A 14,814-nucleotide genomic window follows, 5' to 3' on the forward strand; every position below is an offset into this window, starting at 1 on the left:
ACAAAGCGCTCACACCGCGCCTGCTCACGCTTCCAACTGCGCGTGTGCCGCGAGCACTGTGGTCGCGAGGTCAGCGTGGCACTATGGCATCAAAACCAAAACCATCGAAACAGTTGACTGACGCCACCCTCTTCCACTGGACGCCTGATGAGAATGATGAGAACTGAATGAGATCCGGAACAGCAAATTGAGGCTGAAAGTCGTTCTCAGTACACTTTTGCTTTCATCACTCCTGACCATTCTCCAACTAACCCCCTGCTATTTATGTAGCAGACAATTCTCCACTATCTTTACCAGAAATAAGTTGAGCTGGAATGACAGTGCAAATGAGATTTCTCAATACAGCCTCACCTACGGATAAACCAACATAGTTACAGAACATTGAATGAATCAATCAAATGAAAGTACAGTTAGTTCTGGTTACTACGAAATTGTAAAATGTCTGCAATTTATTGTTACATCCAGGTTTTCGATATGTCCAGTTTTCGCATAAAGACTCAAAAGGACAATGCAGAATGAAAACCAGATTAAGAATTGATTGTAAGGGAAACCACCTCGAAAGTGTTTACAGTAAATTAGAATTCGAGGTTATAGAAATGGCGAAATGTTTCACAATCGCGCTGATGGCACGGCACAACAGTGGCAGCAACCTCCACCTCCGCCGCGGCTCACACAATGCAAAGGTAGCGGAGAAAAAGGGAAGGAGGAATAATTTTGGGGGAGAGGGTGTGCGTTCATACCGCCATCGAACGAGGAGGCACCTTAGTCTGTAAGCATGTTCCGCACACCCAGGAAACCCGACTCTGCTTTCCGTAGACGCCGCACTCTGCTGTTCCCGCTTTCGACGTGCGAGAGCCCACTACAGGACGAAGGCCTCTCCCATATTTTTCCAATTAACCCGGTTCTGTGCTAGCTGCATCCACTTGACCCCTGCAAACTTCTTAACCTCATCCGCCCACCTTTCTGCTGCCCCCTGCTACTTATAAGGATTACAGTCGAACCCGGATATATCGAACTCGAAGGGGATCGCGAAATAGTTCGATATATCGATAATTCGATATACAAAAATCGGCTTGTGACGGCACTTACGATGCGAAAACATGATACCGTATTTGTCGCCTAATCAACCCACTCGCATAATGAACCCACCCTCCACTTTTGCACCCGAGAATTTGAAAAATAAAAAATGCGTTAAGACCGGCTCGCTCACATGCAAGCGATTGAGCGATCTCAGCGATGAGCGGCGAAAAATTTCAAACTTCTTTGAACTGTGTCCCTCTTGCTGCTCGAGCCACCGCGACAGCTCAATAGAAGGTTTCTGTGTCGCTGCAGAAGTCACGAGCGTTTTCGCTTGCATGTCGATGGCGCGCGTCGTCGCATCCACAGCTCATTTCTTGGCAGCGTGCCAAGATGCTGCGCAGCGATAACGTCAGGGCGCGTTTATCTTTTTATAGCTCCTCCGGTGGCGGGGAGCGAACTTGGCAGAGTGCCCGTGATGGCTTGATTGCACAAGCCTGGTTCGATTTATCACGCCGCGCTAGGGGCGGGCGTCATGATCCAGCAGCAGACTGCGTGCTTCCGTTGATTCATACATGTAAAGATAAACGGCTCCCGAAAAAAAAAAAAAAAAAAAAAAAAAAACTGCCGCTTCTTAACGTCCGCAGCCGCCATATCTTACACTACATCGCGCGTACAGCACAACGGTAAGAAAGAATGACTCTCGAAGAAAAAAAAAAAGAAGAAAAACAGAGAGCTGCCGCTTCTTAACGTCCGCAGGCGCCATAGCCACGTCAGTCGCCGCGCGCAAAGGGTTCGCAACACACGCTGGAGAAAGCGTCCGACGTCTGTCTGAAAACGGGCTGAGCTGGCTTGGCGCATGCGTAGCGCGTGCTGAAGGAGAGAGATAGCTCGGCAAAAGAATGGGCACACCCACGCACATGGCTTGCAAACGTCATGTGTTGGCGCGCGGGAAACGATAACTGCAGATGCGCGCGCCTTTGGGGAATGGGCGCGGCGCTGTCCAGAACTGTCCCTCTCATTCCTTTTGCGCGTGGCTTGAAAACGTCACGCGGCAAACGGCCAAGGGTGATGCGATCGTCTTTGGGGAAGGCATACTTTCCAGTGCGTGGTGCGGAGTTCGACATATCGAACGACCGGTGAAATTGAGTTCGATATATGACGCGGCTTTCCTATACTTTTACATGGGATTTTCAAGGGGATATTCCGCGAGTTCGATATAACCAAAATTCGATATATCCGGGTTCGACTGTATAAGGATTAAATTCTTGGGACTTATCAATTTTCCCATTGGTACCATGTAAAAATAAACCAGATATAACGATCGATTATAGGCAGTAAATCGGATACAACGACAGTTTAATACTGCCCGGTAGATGTTTACTACGAAAATTTGTCTGAATGATTTATAAAAACAAATTACTAAGGAGAGAGTTACGTGAAAACTCGACATATGCGGTGAAAATGGACTCTCGTGGTGAAATCCGCGAGATATGAGCACTATCATCATCGCAATCGCTGTCTGTTGCCGTGCAAAGGGTGCGGCCGTATCGTCACCGCCGATTGTGCGTCCGTGGAAGATGGCGTCGCCCACATAGAAGGCACGACAGCTCTCGAGATGAAACAGCAGATTCATCAGGATTTTTAGCAGGGTTTCAAGGTTGGAAGCCTCGTGAAAAAATGCGGGCATTCGCGCACTACGAATTTAACGAACATCAAGGCTGAAAATGCCCTGCAGTTCATCCAGTCGCTTATCGGTTTCATGCACGCAACAAGGACTGCCGCCAGCGTACGCGCTACTGAAGCGATGCTCACAGCGATTGTCAAGCTTCAGCTGCTGCTCAAGCAAGCGCGAATTTCGAACTTTTCCGAATTTCCAACGCAGTGACGTTATCGCTGCACAGCATCTTGCCACGCTGCCAAGAAATGAGCTGTGGATGAGATGATCGAAACAGAGTGGCGCCCGCCAGTGACATGCTAGCAGAAACGCTCGCTATTTCTGCCGCGGCGACACAGAAACCTTGTTTTGAGCTGCCGCGGTGGCTCGAGCAGCGAGAGGGACGCAGTTCCAACAAGTTGAAAATTTTTCGCTCTGTCGCTGCCGCTCGTCACTGAGATCGCTCAATCGCTTGCATGTGAGCGAGCTGGCCTTAACGCTTTTTTTTTCAAATTCTCGGGTGCAAAAGTGGAGGATGGGTTCATTATGGAAGTAGGTTCATTACGTGACAAATATGAGTCTTTTTTTTCGCATCATAAGTGCCGTCACAAGCCGATTTCTGTATATCGAATTATCGATATATCGAACTATTTCGCGATCCCCTTCGAGTTCGATATATACAGGTCCTACTGTATAGGAGGTATTCACTGAGGTCGTACTACCAGATGGCGCGAGCATCGTCCCGCCTCGTCCGCCATGTCGGAGGTCGCCGGTGGCATCGGCTCGCGCTGTTTCAGGTTCGCTGTCAGGTGCCCGCCGTATATTGGAAGTGATCCGCAAAGTTTTATCAAGCTGGTAAATACATCCACATACACTTTTCTTTGTTGAGCCCTTTATGGGCACGGAGTTTGCAGCGATATTTTGATGCTCTGGGACATAACACGCTGTTCAGTGTTGCACCAGGCATCACCCGTGCAACAGCTCGACAGCAAAAGTGGCCGGTTACCCATTTAGCGAAAAACGACTTGCAGCTCGTTAAACCCGTTGTTGGCTGCCACTGAGGCAGAGAACATCGTGAAAAGACAGCGAGCGCATTAAATTCTCCAATTCCAAAGCTGGCATGGCAGCGAAACATACACTTTTAGTGGCGGTAGTCGGCAAACTGGCGAAGCTTCCACAGGCGCTGTTCCAGCAGTAAAGCGAATCAATGCAGTTGCTTAATTTGGGTGACAGAAGGTAGAGAAAAAAAATGTACTGTCATGTCCTCGCAGGATAAACGGCCCACCTAGAGAGCATGTTTTACAAATTTAGTATCGGCTACGTAGCTCTGCTCGAAATGCACATAACCCATGGAACCTAGGTTCGCAACAACGCGATGTACAGCGATAACGCTTGATAAAGTTGTAACTTGTTACTTGCAAGTCGGAGGAGGACAGACACGTCGCAATGTGCTTACCTCTAAAAACGACACGCCGGTCATCGACACCCTCACGCACGTGTGGCTCTTGGCCTCGCTTTCTTGCCAAAAATTAAAACACATTCGTAGCTTAGTACGTTTTAATTTCTTCACCTGTCGCAAAACTTCAGACCGCACATCACGTGGCAGGCACCGATGTCAGGGAATTCAACGCGAAGCAGTGGTCTTGTAGTACACGACACACCTCGACGAAGTTACCGCGGTCGTACGAGCCGGTGTTTTCACGAAGTCAAACATTTTGTCCAGACAGTCGTTTTTCTTGTTCCACGAAGTCCACGGGTGTATCCACTCGCTCGCATGGTTTTCGCTGGCGCACGCAGAAATTCTGTAAAGGCGCGAAAGGCTTACCCCACGGATCAGAACGAGTTGAATACTGCGGCTGGGTGCGGCGCCCACACACACGACCCATGCACGACCACGCGTACGGCGAATTCTGCGCTGGCCGCTAGCGCCCCTAGCGGATGACGTCACGTGAATACCTCCTATAGAATAAATTACGAAACAGCATGAACGTTGATTCATGCGGAAGTCCTCTTTCTGCCACTGCCAAATTTCTGTGCCATTCATATTAAAACAAACACAAACAATTAAGAACCTTCGTTTGCCTCCTTTGAGATTGAGGCCTTCAGAGCAGTACCCTGGACCTGTACAGTACCAGGAATAAAAGCAGGCGGCATCTACATGAAACAGGCCCAAGAAAAGAAAAGCCACAGCAATGGGCACCTACCAGCCACTTGTCTCGGGCGTACAGCACGGTGTCGAGCATGGACTCGTAGAACAGGCAGTAGCCCATCCACTCAGAGATGATGATGTCGACCTTGTCAACGGGCAGCGTCACCTCTTCAACCTTGCCCTTGACAATGGTCACGATGTTCGAGAGCCCATTCTCTTGTACTATGCGCTCCGCATGCTCCACCACCCCCGAGCACTCAATCTGCAAGTCAAACACATTCTCATTAGCCAGACAAATACACCAAAGACTCCATGTGCAAAGCATTACAGATAGGTGAAATGCTGGTTCCTGATAGACACCACAAAACCCCTTCCTTGTCTGCCGTTTTTTTCTTTCTCTGTATTTTTTTTTTTTTTTTGCTTTATGCAGAATGCATTACATTTCCCTTCTTGTGCTTAGGTATATGTACAATGAAACCTCGAAAATTCGAACTCGGTTAATTCAAAATCCCAAATAATTCGAAGGATTTTTTGCGGTCCCACCTTGTCCAATGTATATCTGACCGGATAATTCGAACCGGCGGCTTGCGCCAGTCCAGTTAATTCGAAAATTTGGGGTGCTAGACAGCAATGCCTGATCCATGTTTTGACGCAAACCAGGCAAAATGACAGCCCTACAGAGCAGTGAGGCAAAGGTAAAGCCACATAGCAATAGCAATGATTTATAGGCAAAGCGCCCCAGCCGGAGCACTTTCAGCACAATAATCGGTCCACAGTGTGCCCCGCTGACTGCCAAAACGCCCGCCTGCAGAGGAGCAGACGTGCCTCCGATGCTGCAAGTAGGCGCTCCCGCGCTATTTCTTTGTTCTGCGCGGTGGTTAGGGGTCGGCTACTGTGCCGTTGTTTTTTTGGGCTGTGCAGAAGTGCTAGCTTTGTGACTGTACCAGCGAACGAAATGCCAAAGTACAAGACTTTAACCGACAAGTCGAAGATACTAGAGGCCTATGGCAAGACATTATTCAAAGCGATCATGAGTGCGGACTCCCGCATATCAAGATGTGGAATCTACTCTGCATTCCTGGCTGCTGAAAGCAAATTGAGCCCACCTTCCAGTCACTGGACCTGGCTCTGCAACTTGGCCACAAAGGTTTCAAGCGTAGTAACGGATGGTTTAGCCGTTTTAAAGAACGTAATAATGTGAAGTTTCTGACCGTCTGTGGTGAGAGCGGCAACGCTAACGAGAGCGTTGTCGAGAATTTGAAGAAGCACACTTTGGCACCTCTGTTTAGCGAATATGGTGCAGAAGATAGTGCCAACAAAAACATTCGCAGTGAAGGAAACCGCAGCTGAGGTTAGGAGACAGGCCAAGAACAGGATTAATATGCTGTTTGGTGCGAACAAGTGTGGTACACACAAACTGCCGCTACTGGTTGTAGGGAAGACGGGGGAAGCCTCGCTGCTTCAAAAAATGCGCTGCCACCAAAGGATGAACTCATCTACTGGCACAATAATAAAGCCTGGGCGACAGGTGCAATATTTGAGGAGTATGTGTGACAACTTGACCGCAAGTTCTCGGCCACAGGCAGCAATGTCCTATTTGTCGTCGGCAACTGCCTGGCACATGGCGACATCCCACACCTCCAGTCCATCAGGATGGTATTTCTACCTCCGAACACCACTTCAATCTCACAGCCAATGGACCAAGGCGTCATTCATCACACAAGGAAGATTTATCGGCTCCACCTATTGAAGCGTATGCTCTTTTGCTACGACAATTGCAAGGAGTACTAGAGGAGTAGAGAAAAAAAAAAAAAAAAACGCCAGAACCTCCCCCACCCCTATGCGCAATCCTACTCACTACTAGGGGCACGTGACATGATGGCGGTACACGATTGGTTGAATAGGCCTCCCGCCATCTGCACAACGCGCTCCATTGCAGCCCAGCGCCAGAGGCAGCGTCATTGTTTCTTTGTTGCGATCGAAGCAGTACGAAATGCATCGGCCAGCAGTGAAATTTCTTCCCAAAAAACGTTTGACAAGAAAGTGAATCATTCACGACTGAAAAACTTTACGGCGAAGACATGCAGGCTACTGTTGCTCCCGCTGTCCGCAACAGTAGCCTGCTGGCACCCTCCCACACCTTGTCATAGACGATTTTCGGCTTTGCCCAACGGTGTACCATGAACACAAGTGACAACAACGAGGAAAAGGCCTAACCATGCCAATCTGTCCAATTCAAGACTGCCTTACGCAGTGGCAAAGACAAGGTTGGCTTCACATCCCTGCCTATCATGTTTACACTAGGCAAAAAAAGAAAAAAGAAAAATTAACTCCACACCACTGCTGGTGTGTTAGCTCAAAAATAACCTTTTCAATCCCCAGAGCTCCAAATATTTTTCGTGAATATGTGTAAGTTCCAAAACGGTCGGAGGCAACTTCTCAATAATGTCCAAAACAAAGCACAAACGCAAATTACTGGAGACTTACCGCCGTATTCACAAACACGCCTTCACTCGAACTTCTACTCCAAGCGGCCCTCGAGGCCTGTTTTTCGTTTCACAAAGCAATCTCCACTCGAATCGCTCCTCCAGCGACGGAGAAAACTTGAGTTTTCTCGAGAATCTCGAGTCTGGGACGACGCTACCTTGGCCGCTCCTCGACCGCCACTTCGCTTGTAAACATGGCCGACATCGCATCGCTCGCTCGCTGTGTGGAATTCGTTCTACCGGTATACCAAAAAGTTTCACGAAAGAAGATACGACAAGGATGCACCGAACCTTTCGCTAAAGCATCAGCTGAGAGTGACAATGACCCGGGACTTCTGGCATGCTATCGTTTTACGAATGTGGTCATGGCTAGCCTACGGCCGTCCCTGCCGCTCACGCCGAACATGGATAACCGTGATCAGGCACCGACGTCTGTGTTGTTTGATCGTCGCATCGTCGCACTGCGCGTGTGTGGCGCGGGCACATTTCAATAAGTCGTCACTGGATAAATGGATAACCTTTTCGGAGCCCACCGAGTGCAGAATTGAGGCGCGATTTGGCCAAATGGTGAGCTCGCCCGCGGCCGGAGTCGAGCTGCAGCGGCGCACTTTCCGTGGCTCGCCCTGCGCGCTTCCGCAGACAGCGCCGAACTTGTGGGGGAACAGCGTGTTGTATCCAGCTGGTGAGCACCGGAGGCGCGGTGGGATTGTACGGACATAAATGGCTTGCCCGTTGCCCGAGGGTACGTAGTACGTCTGCGGACGCGCGGCCGGCGCGGCGCTCTTGAGGGAGCGCGTTGGTGTGCTCTTCCTACGGAGGGATATTCGCGTCCGACGAAGAGCATGGCTTTTCAAGCACGTTTTCAATTAGGGCTCCCTACTTGTTTGGAAACCGCATGCGGCATTTTCTTCTGGAGGGTCGAATTCAGCGTGCATGAGCTGCAATTTGCTGCGAAGCAGCACGCATGTTTAGCCCGCCTCCGAGCAGGCGGAGGAGTTCGCGGTTTGTATTTTTTTTCCTGCAATGTATTTTGACGCCCGGCAATAAAAAAAAGCACGGTAAAAAAAAAGTCTGTCAAGCCTGTAAAAAAAAATAAAAAACGTCTGTCAAAGCCTGCCAATAAAAAAAGGCAAAGCGGCAAAGGCCGAGCGTAGAGCTCACATCAAAAAATAAACCGAAGTATTCACACCATTTCTCAAAGCTGACGTCACCAGCAGCGACTGTTGCCAGATGCGAAAACATTTTTCAGCCATTTTTCACAGCCGCCCTTTTTATCCAGCCCACAAAACAAGCTACACTATGCTGTTAACGTCGAGGTCGGTTGCGAAAGTTGTTTAAGAGACTTTACATGAAAAACTGAGCATGTTACATAGTTCAGCACGCAGTTTTCGGGCCAAAAGTTCATCTTAATCTCGTCCCCATGTGCCACTTGCGCTGCTCCGAGTGGAGGAGGTATTCTCGAAGAGAACTTGTCGGAGGAAACGCCGAGGGGCGTTCATGAATCTGAATCGGCCCTGGAGTGGAGTAGCGGCTGTATTCTCCGCTCCGAGTGGAGGTGGAGCGTCGAGTCGAGGCGCGTTTGTGAATACGGGCGTTAGAAACCAGTTGGCTACCGTCTGAACAAAGGAGGGCTCTCGGCATTCCTGCCAGCCCAGTGGAATGCCATGTTCATTCCTCAGCCACAACAGAGGGACACTGGAAGAGCGCCACTGGTAGGGTGTTTGCATCACTCACCCCAAAGACCTTGGCTGCACCTGCCTTGGCTGCAAACATGCTGAGGATGCCCGTGCCACAGCCCACGTCCAGCACCACCTGCATCAGAAGACCACATGGTTAACATCGAACACTGAAGGTCGCTGCAGCACACTGGCAGTGAAAGACGCAATGGTTAAGAGGCATAACATGGGAAATAAAATCAGCAGCTCCCTCCAGGACGAACCTGAAGGAACCAGCAAATTTGTTCATTTTATCAGAGATCCCTCTCCAAACATATGGGAGCAAGCTACGTGTGCCCATGTCCTGTATTTACTCGCGTAACGAACCCACTGTCCAGTTTTGCTGCTGAAAATTTGTTAATTATAAAAACCGTTAGTTGAATTGAAGATATTGTCCGGCAGCGCTGAACAGAGGAAAAAATAAGTGGGATAAAGAGGAAGAAACTCTCCATTTTTTCGTTAGCACACCAAGATGGAGTCATCACTGTAAAAAAACCTTGACACTATGGTGGAGGTGCGGGGCCGATCACTATGGACCATTCTTGACCTCGTTGCAGTAGACCACTCGCTGCTGGACTTCACCTTTGCCCGTGACCATTCCAGGAAGGCAATGCACAGTAGCCAGGCACAGCAGCACCCGCCTGGCAGCACTACCGTGAGCCACGGACCTTTTTTGGTAAGGCTGACGAAGATGACAATGAGTGGCTCACCAATTACTACATAACGGGTGAGCAAGTACAATCGCTATGATGCTACAGTCAAGCTGGTCAATATTATCTTCTTGGACACCACAGCACTGACATGAAGCGCCCTTAACGAGCTGGGACCGTTTTGAAGAGGAGAGAGGAGATTCGCAATTGTTTCGGGGATACCGCGGCAAAATGGAAATGCAGTGAGCAGACTTTACTCCAGCGAGCACAGGTGCTCGGTGAAACGTGTATAACGTACATTAAAGAGGTGCTGAAACTCTGCAATGCAGTAAATCCCCGATTGTCTGAAGAAGAGAGAGTTGGCCAAAGGGCATCGCATAGGACTTGTACAACTTTTTAATAACTGAAGATAACTTGGATTCTGCCACGGCCATCATTAAACACTGTCACACATTCGAAGCTCTTAAGCTGCGTCGTATTACCCCTAAATTCGGTTGCTTGCCTGTCACTACTGTCGCAAGCGAGGATTTCCATGAGCCTTCCAATTTACCCGACATGATTCGACAAATTGCCTGTGATGAACACTCCAGACATTAAGATGTGAGCTTAGCCCAGAGCTATTCCCTGTGACAGCTGCTCCCTGCGGGCAGCTCCAATCCAGCGCTCCTCTCCTTGGGGTACTACACTCAAATCTCAATATAACAAATCCGGCGGGACCGCAAGAAATTATTCGTTATTTTGAAATATTGTTGTAATGAAAAATCTGCGATTATAAGCCAGTGGTCAAACCTAAGTATGAAATTGACGCACCTTGGCAGTAGGCACGTGTGTAGACGAGCAAAACCTCAAGTGAAAATGTTGCACTAACTCCACAGCAGATTAATTTGAAGAAATCAAATATTTTCTTCTGCCGCGTGCAGCAAACACGACCGCGCACTATATTACACCATTACAGCACATACACCTTCCACTTTCCAGAACACCTCATTGCGTGCGTGACTGCACAGAGCGATGAAAGTACGGATTTTGTCCACGTGCAAAAAAAAAAATAATAAATAAGAACATCAAAGTTCCCTTTGACCCCATCTTCAATGCTTCCTGAACTTTGAAAATCTTGCCTCGGTCTTTCATAATGATCGCGGCAGTCGATGGGGCAATGCTAGCTGTAGTAGAGGCCGAATCGCTTTTTCCCTGCGTCGGTTTCTTGCAGTGAAAGCAGCTGCATTCATATCTTCTTGGCACTTCGCTGGCTAGTATCATCACCAATATCGCACAAACTTCACAAACCTGCAGCAAAAAAAATATAAAAATACCGTCCCGCACGTGCAAACGCACGAACGACCGAGCTGCGTATGGCACACAACACAGGAAGAAAAAACGCAGGCAGCTAGGCCTACTGGCTACTGTGTAATAAACCATAGCTTCATGGTGGCGCTAGGAGCTGGTCCTAGATGTCCTGATGATGATAGCTACAGCCACACAGAATAGGCGGCTTCTGTTGCGTTTCACGCGAGAGTTGCAAGCTATGAAGCTGTTAATTTTAGCCGAATTCGTAATACTGATGTTCTAAAATTATAAACGAAAAAATAAAATATGTTCGTTATTCTGAAATATACGCTATTTTGAAATTCGTATATCTGAAATAGTTTTACATTGAAAACATAGCACATCTGCCGGGGATTCTTTAAATATTTGTTAATTTGAAAAGTTTGTTAATGTGGTGTTCATAGTAACGAGATTTCACTGTACCACTCACACTTATCCTGCCCGTGAACACTGGAATGACTCCTATGGCCCTGCTCTACTCCCTTGTTCCTACTACAGCAAGCCACTTCTTCCGCAACGACACCGGCGACTGGACTTTGCTGATAGCTTCAATCCTGTCTCCAAGGGCTATTATCCTGACCGTGTTCGAGAACCACCTGTTTGTTACCGCTGTGGTATGCTCGGCCACATATCCCAATTCGGCCACCGCCAGAACCAGGTCCCAAGCTATCAGCGCCAATGGTCAAATCGTCGACCTAACGTCAGCCCAGAAGTCCGTGACCCGACCTTTCCACCCCCTTTGGGCCCCTACTGCTACGAAACGATTCTCCAGCTTCTGACCGGAGCCTGACCCCTCCTGCTCGCCGCTCCCGACGTACTCCCTTTTCCAGTCGTTCTTAGCCGCCACCGGTCGCCAAGTCATCGATGCTGTCAATTCCTCTACCTGTCTTTATGCTAAAGAACCACCTGGATGTGTTCGTGGACAGTGTTTGTGTTATGGCCTTAGTGGATACCAGTGCTACGGTGTCTGTGATGAGTTTAGATTTTAAGAACCGCCTCGGCCGAAGAATTTTGTTTCGTTGCAATAAAGCTGTCATATTTCAAGGTGTAGGGAAAGAATCGTTGGTTCCGCTTAGTATTTGTTATGTAAATGTAGCGATTGCTGGACACGTGCTTAGAACTGAATTTACGGTGCTCCCTCGCTCTACCCACAACATCATTATAGGTGTTGAGTTTCTATAACAGCGTGGTGCAACTCTCGATTTCAACAGTGGCAGGATGAGCTCAAGCCTTCGATCGGCCGTCATAGAAGAATCACCGCGTGCTCTACAAGCATTTTCTGTCTTCCGCCATCCACCCTGTTGCATCCTCGGAAGCGGTTTCCAATGCCTTCGACGCTCTGCTAGAACCCGCTTCCCTTGTTGGCACGAAAAAGTGTGTGCTGGTGCTCTGCAGCACTGTTCGAGTGAACGAGGGCCATGCCACGCTTTGGGCTGTCAATCATTCCAACAAACATGCCGTATTGCCGCGTGGTTTGAAACTTAGACATTGAAGAATGCCTTTCTGTGCCAATCACCGCATTCAGTGACAGTGTTACTAATCCAACTAATTCCCAATCTGACCGATTCCCAATTCCTGCCCATGATAAACAAATCGCTACCCACCAACGATCGCTGGATATAGATGGAAGTACTTTCGAAACATGTGGTTGCGTTCGACTTCACTCGAGAGCAGCCACCGCCGATTCCACATTCCTGCACCTATCACATGATTACACCGGGTCTGCACAACAGATTAGACAGACGCCATACCATGTCTCACCTTCCGAACGTAAGATAATTGAAGAACAGGTCCGTGATATGCTGCAGCAAGGAGTTAATCAGGAATCCTCAAGCTCGTGGCCTGTTCCTGTGATTCTCGTGAAAAAGGAAGATGGCACATGCGACTTTGTGTCGACTATTGCTGCCTGAACACTGTCACAAAAAAGGATGTTAACCTGCTCCCGCACGTTGATGACGCCATTGACTGCCTCCATTCAGCCTTCTACAGTGAAACCTCGTTATAACGAACAGTTAAAAAATCGGAAAATAGTTCGCTCTATCCATAATTCGTAATATAAAATTTCGTAGAAAATCCATGCAAGAGCAGCAAAATTCAATCAGAGAAGGCACAGCAAGTCGGAGGGTGCCTTCTTGGGTCACGTCCGTTTATTTACGCGCAAAGAACTGGGTTATCGCAGCCTGCTTTTTTGTGTTGATCGCGTTCCGTATCACGCCCTGTTCCACAGTTTGCAAACGCTCAACAAGGGCAAACCCACTGCTCTCAATAGCACTGTAGTGGCGGCGCAGTAAATCCAATGCAGCAAGCGCTTCTTGTGAAGTCGGAATGTTCTCATCATTTGCACGGTCAGCCTGAGCTTCGTCTGCGGGATGTTCAGAAACTTCCACAGCGATTTCGGCGTCCGTCAGTACAGCCGTGGTCGCCGCCTACAAAGTCCTCTACAGTCATTGTTGCGGGCATGTCACCTCATCGAGCTCGCGGAGCTCTGCTTCTGCTTCGTCCCCATCGTCACTTGATGCGCGGGCCTCTGCTGGAACAAAAGCTGCGTGCCGAAAGCAGTTGGCAATCGTTTCGCCTTTCACGCTGTCCCATGCCACTTTAATGCTCCCAGCAAGTCGATCTTCAAGTCCTGCTTCATAAGAAGCTTCACGAGAAGAATGTCAATCAGTCTCCTCTTGTAAACTGCCTTTATCTTGAGCTTGGTCTTTAACGTCAGTTCTGCTCTTTTTTTCACGTTCACCGCCATCACAGCACTACGCACACCTGCGCACCACTCGACACGACGACCGACCCAGCCTCCGCCGAACGCTACGACGACCATGCCGCTGCTAACACTAAAACCAAAAAACGCGAATGGCGCAAAAACCAAAAGAGCAAGTTGTTTCCTTCCTCCATGCAATAAGGCAAAAAACAACATTCGATCGTGCCGCTGCCGCCGCTGCTGAAGCAGCGCTGTCGGCGATTGTGAGATGCAAACAATTTCTTATGGCCTCCGAGATCACCTCCGTGCGCACAAACAGGCGCGCGGGGGTAATCTCGGAGGCCATAGATTTCTTTGGCTGTCAACTCCCAATGCCGTCGTGGCATCTGTGGCGCTGTCAGCGCCGGCGAGGTAGTCCTGAACGTTTGCTGCGCTGCACAACACACATGTAGTGAAACGAAGCCTGCCTCCTGCTATTAAAGTGAGGTAGTGCTTGGCGTCGCGAAGTTCGTAATATCCGTTTTATGCCGAACCGTGTTCGCTATGGGAAGTTAAAAATACATGTGTTTGACAAAAATATTTCGGAAGAGTTCACTATATTCAATAATTCGTTATATGCGTGTTCGTTATATCGAGGTTTGACTGTGCCTTTTCTGTTGATTTACGGTTCGGATACTGGCAGATTCCAATGCATTCGAAAAATAAAAAGACTGCGTTTGCAACTCCAGATGGGTTATATGAATTTAATGTGATGATTTTCGGCCTATGCAACGCCCCGGCTACCTTTGAAAGGTTTATGGACACCCTTTTGCGGGGACTGAAGTGGCAAATTTGCATGTGCTATCTAGACGACGTAGTGATTTTCGGGAAGACCTTCGCCAAGCATAACAGCCGTTTAGCTGTTGTCCTTAAATGCATGAAGAAAGCCAGCCTCGTGCTGAACTCTAAGAAGTGCCGCTTCAAGGAACGCCAAATCGTTGTGCTTGGGCCCCTGGTTGACAAAGGTAGTGTTAGGCATGACCATAGCCTCCTTTATACACTCTGTGCCTGGCAACTCAGCTTCTCCGTGGCCGTCGCCACCGCTCCTCCTCCGTTGAGAAGTTACGCCGCTGG

The 14,814-nt window shown here is 48.8% G+C and overlaps 1 protein-coding gene across 2 annotated transcripts in view; it reads right to left on the bottom strand.

Moving 5' to 3' along the window:
- LOC146193150 (protein arginine N-methyltransferase 1-like) overlaps positions 1-14,814 on the bottom strand; it is a 45,321-nt gene that overhangs the window by 16,344 nt on the left and 14,163 nt on the right. For both annotated transcript variants that reach the window (XM_084602585.1, XM_084602584.1), the window contains 2 exons: positions 9,044-9,121; positions 4,879-5,085 (listed from right to left, as the gene is read on the bottom strand). In XM_084602585.1, coding sequence (XP_084458711.1) covers positions 4,879-5,085; positions 9,044-9,121 — 285 coding nt within the window. The remainder of the gene's footprint in view (positions 1-4,878; positions 5,086-9,043; positions 9,122-14,814) is intronic.

The sequence above is a fragment of the Amblyomma maculatum genome, chromosome 4 (assembly GCF_055883805.1).
Source record: "Amblyomma maculatum isolate TAMU_Amacu chromosome 4, ASM5588380v1, whole genome shotgun sequence".
NCBI classification, from domain to species: Eukaryota; Metazoa; Arthropoda; class Arachnida; order Ixodida; family Ixodidae; genus Amblyomma; species Amblyomma maculatum.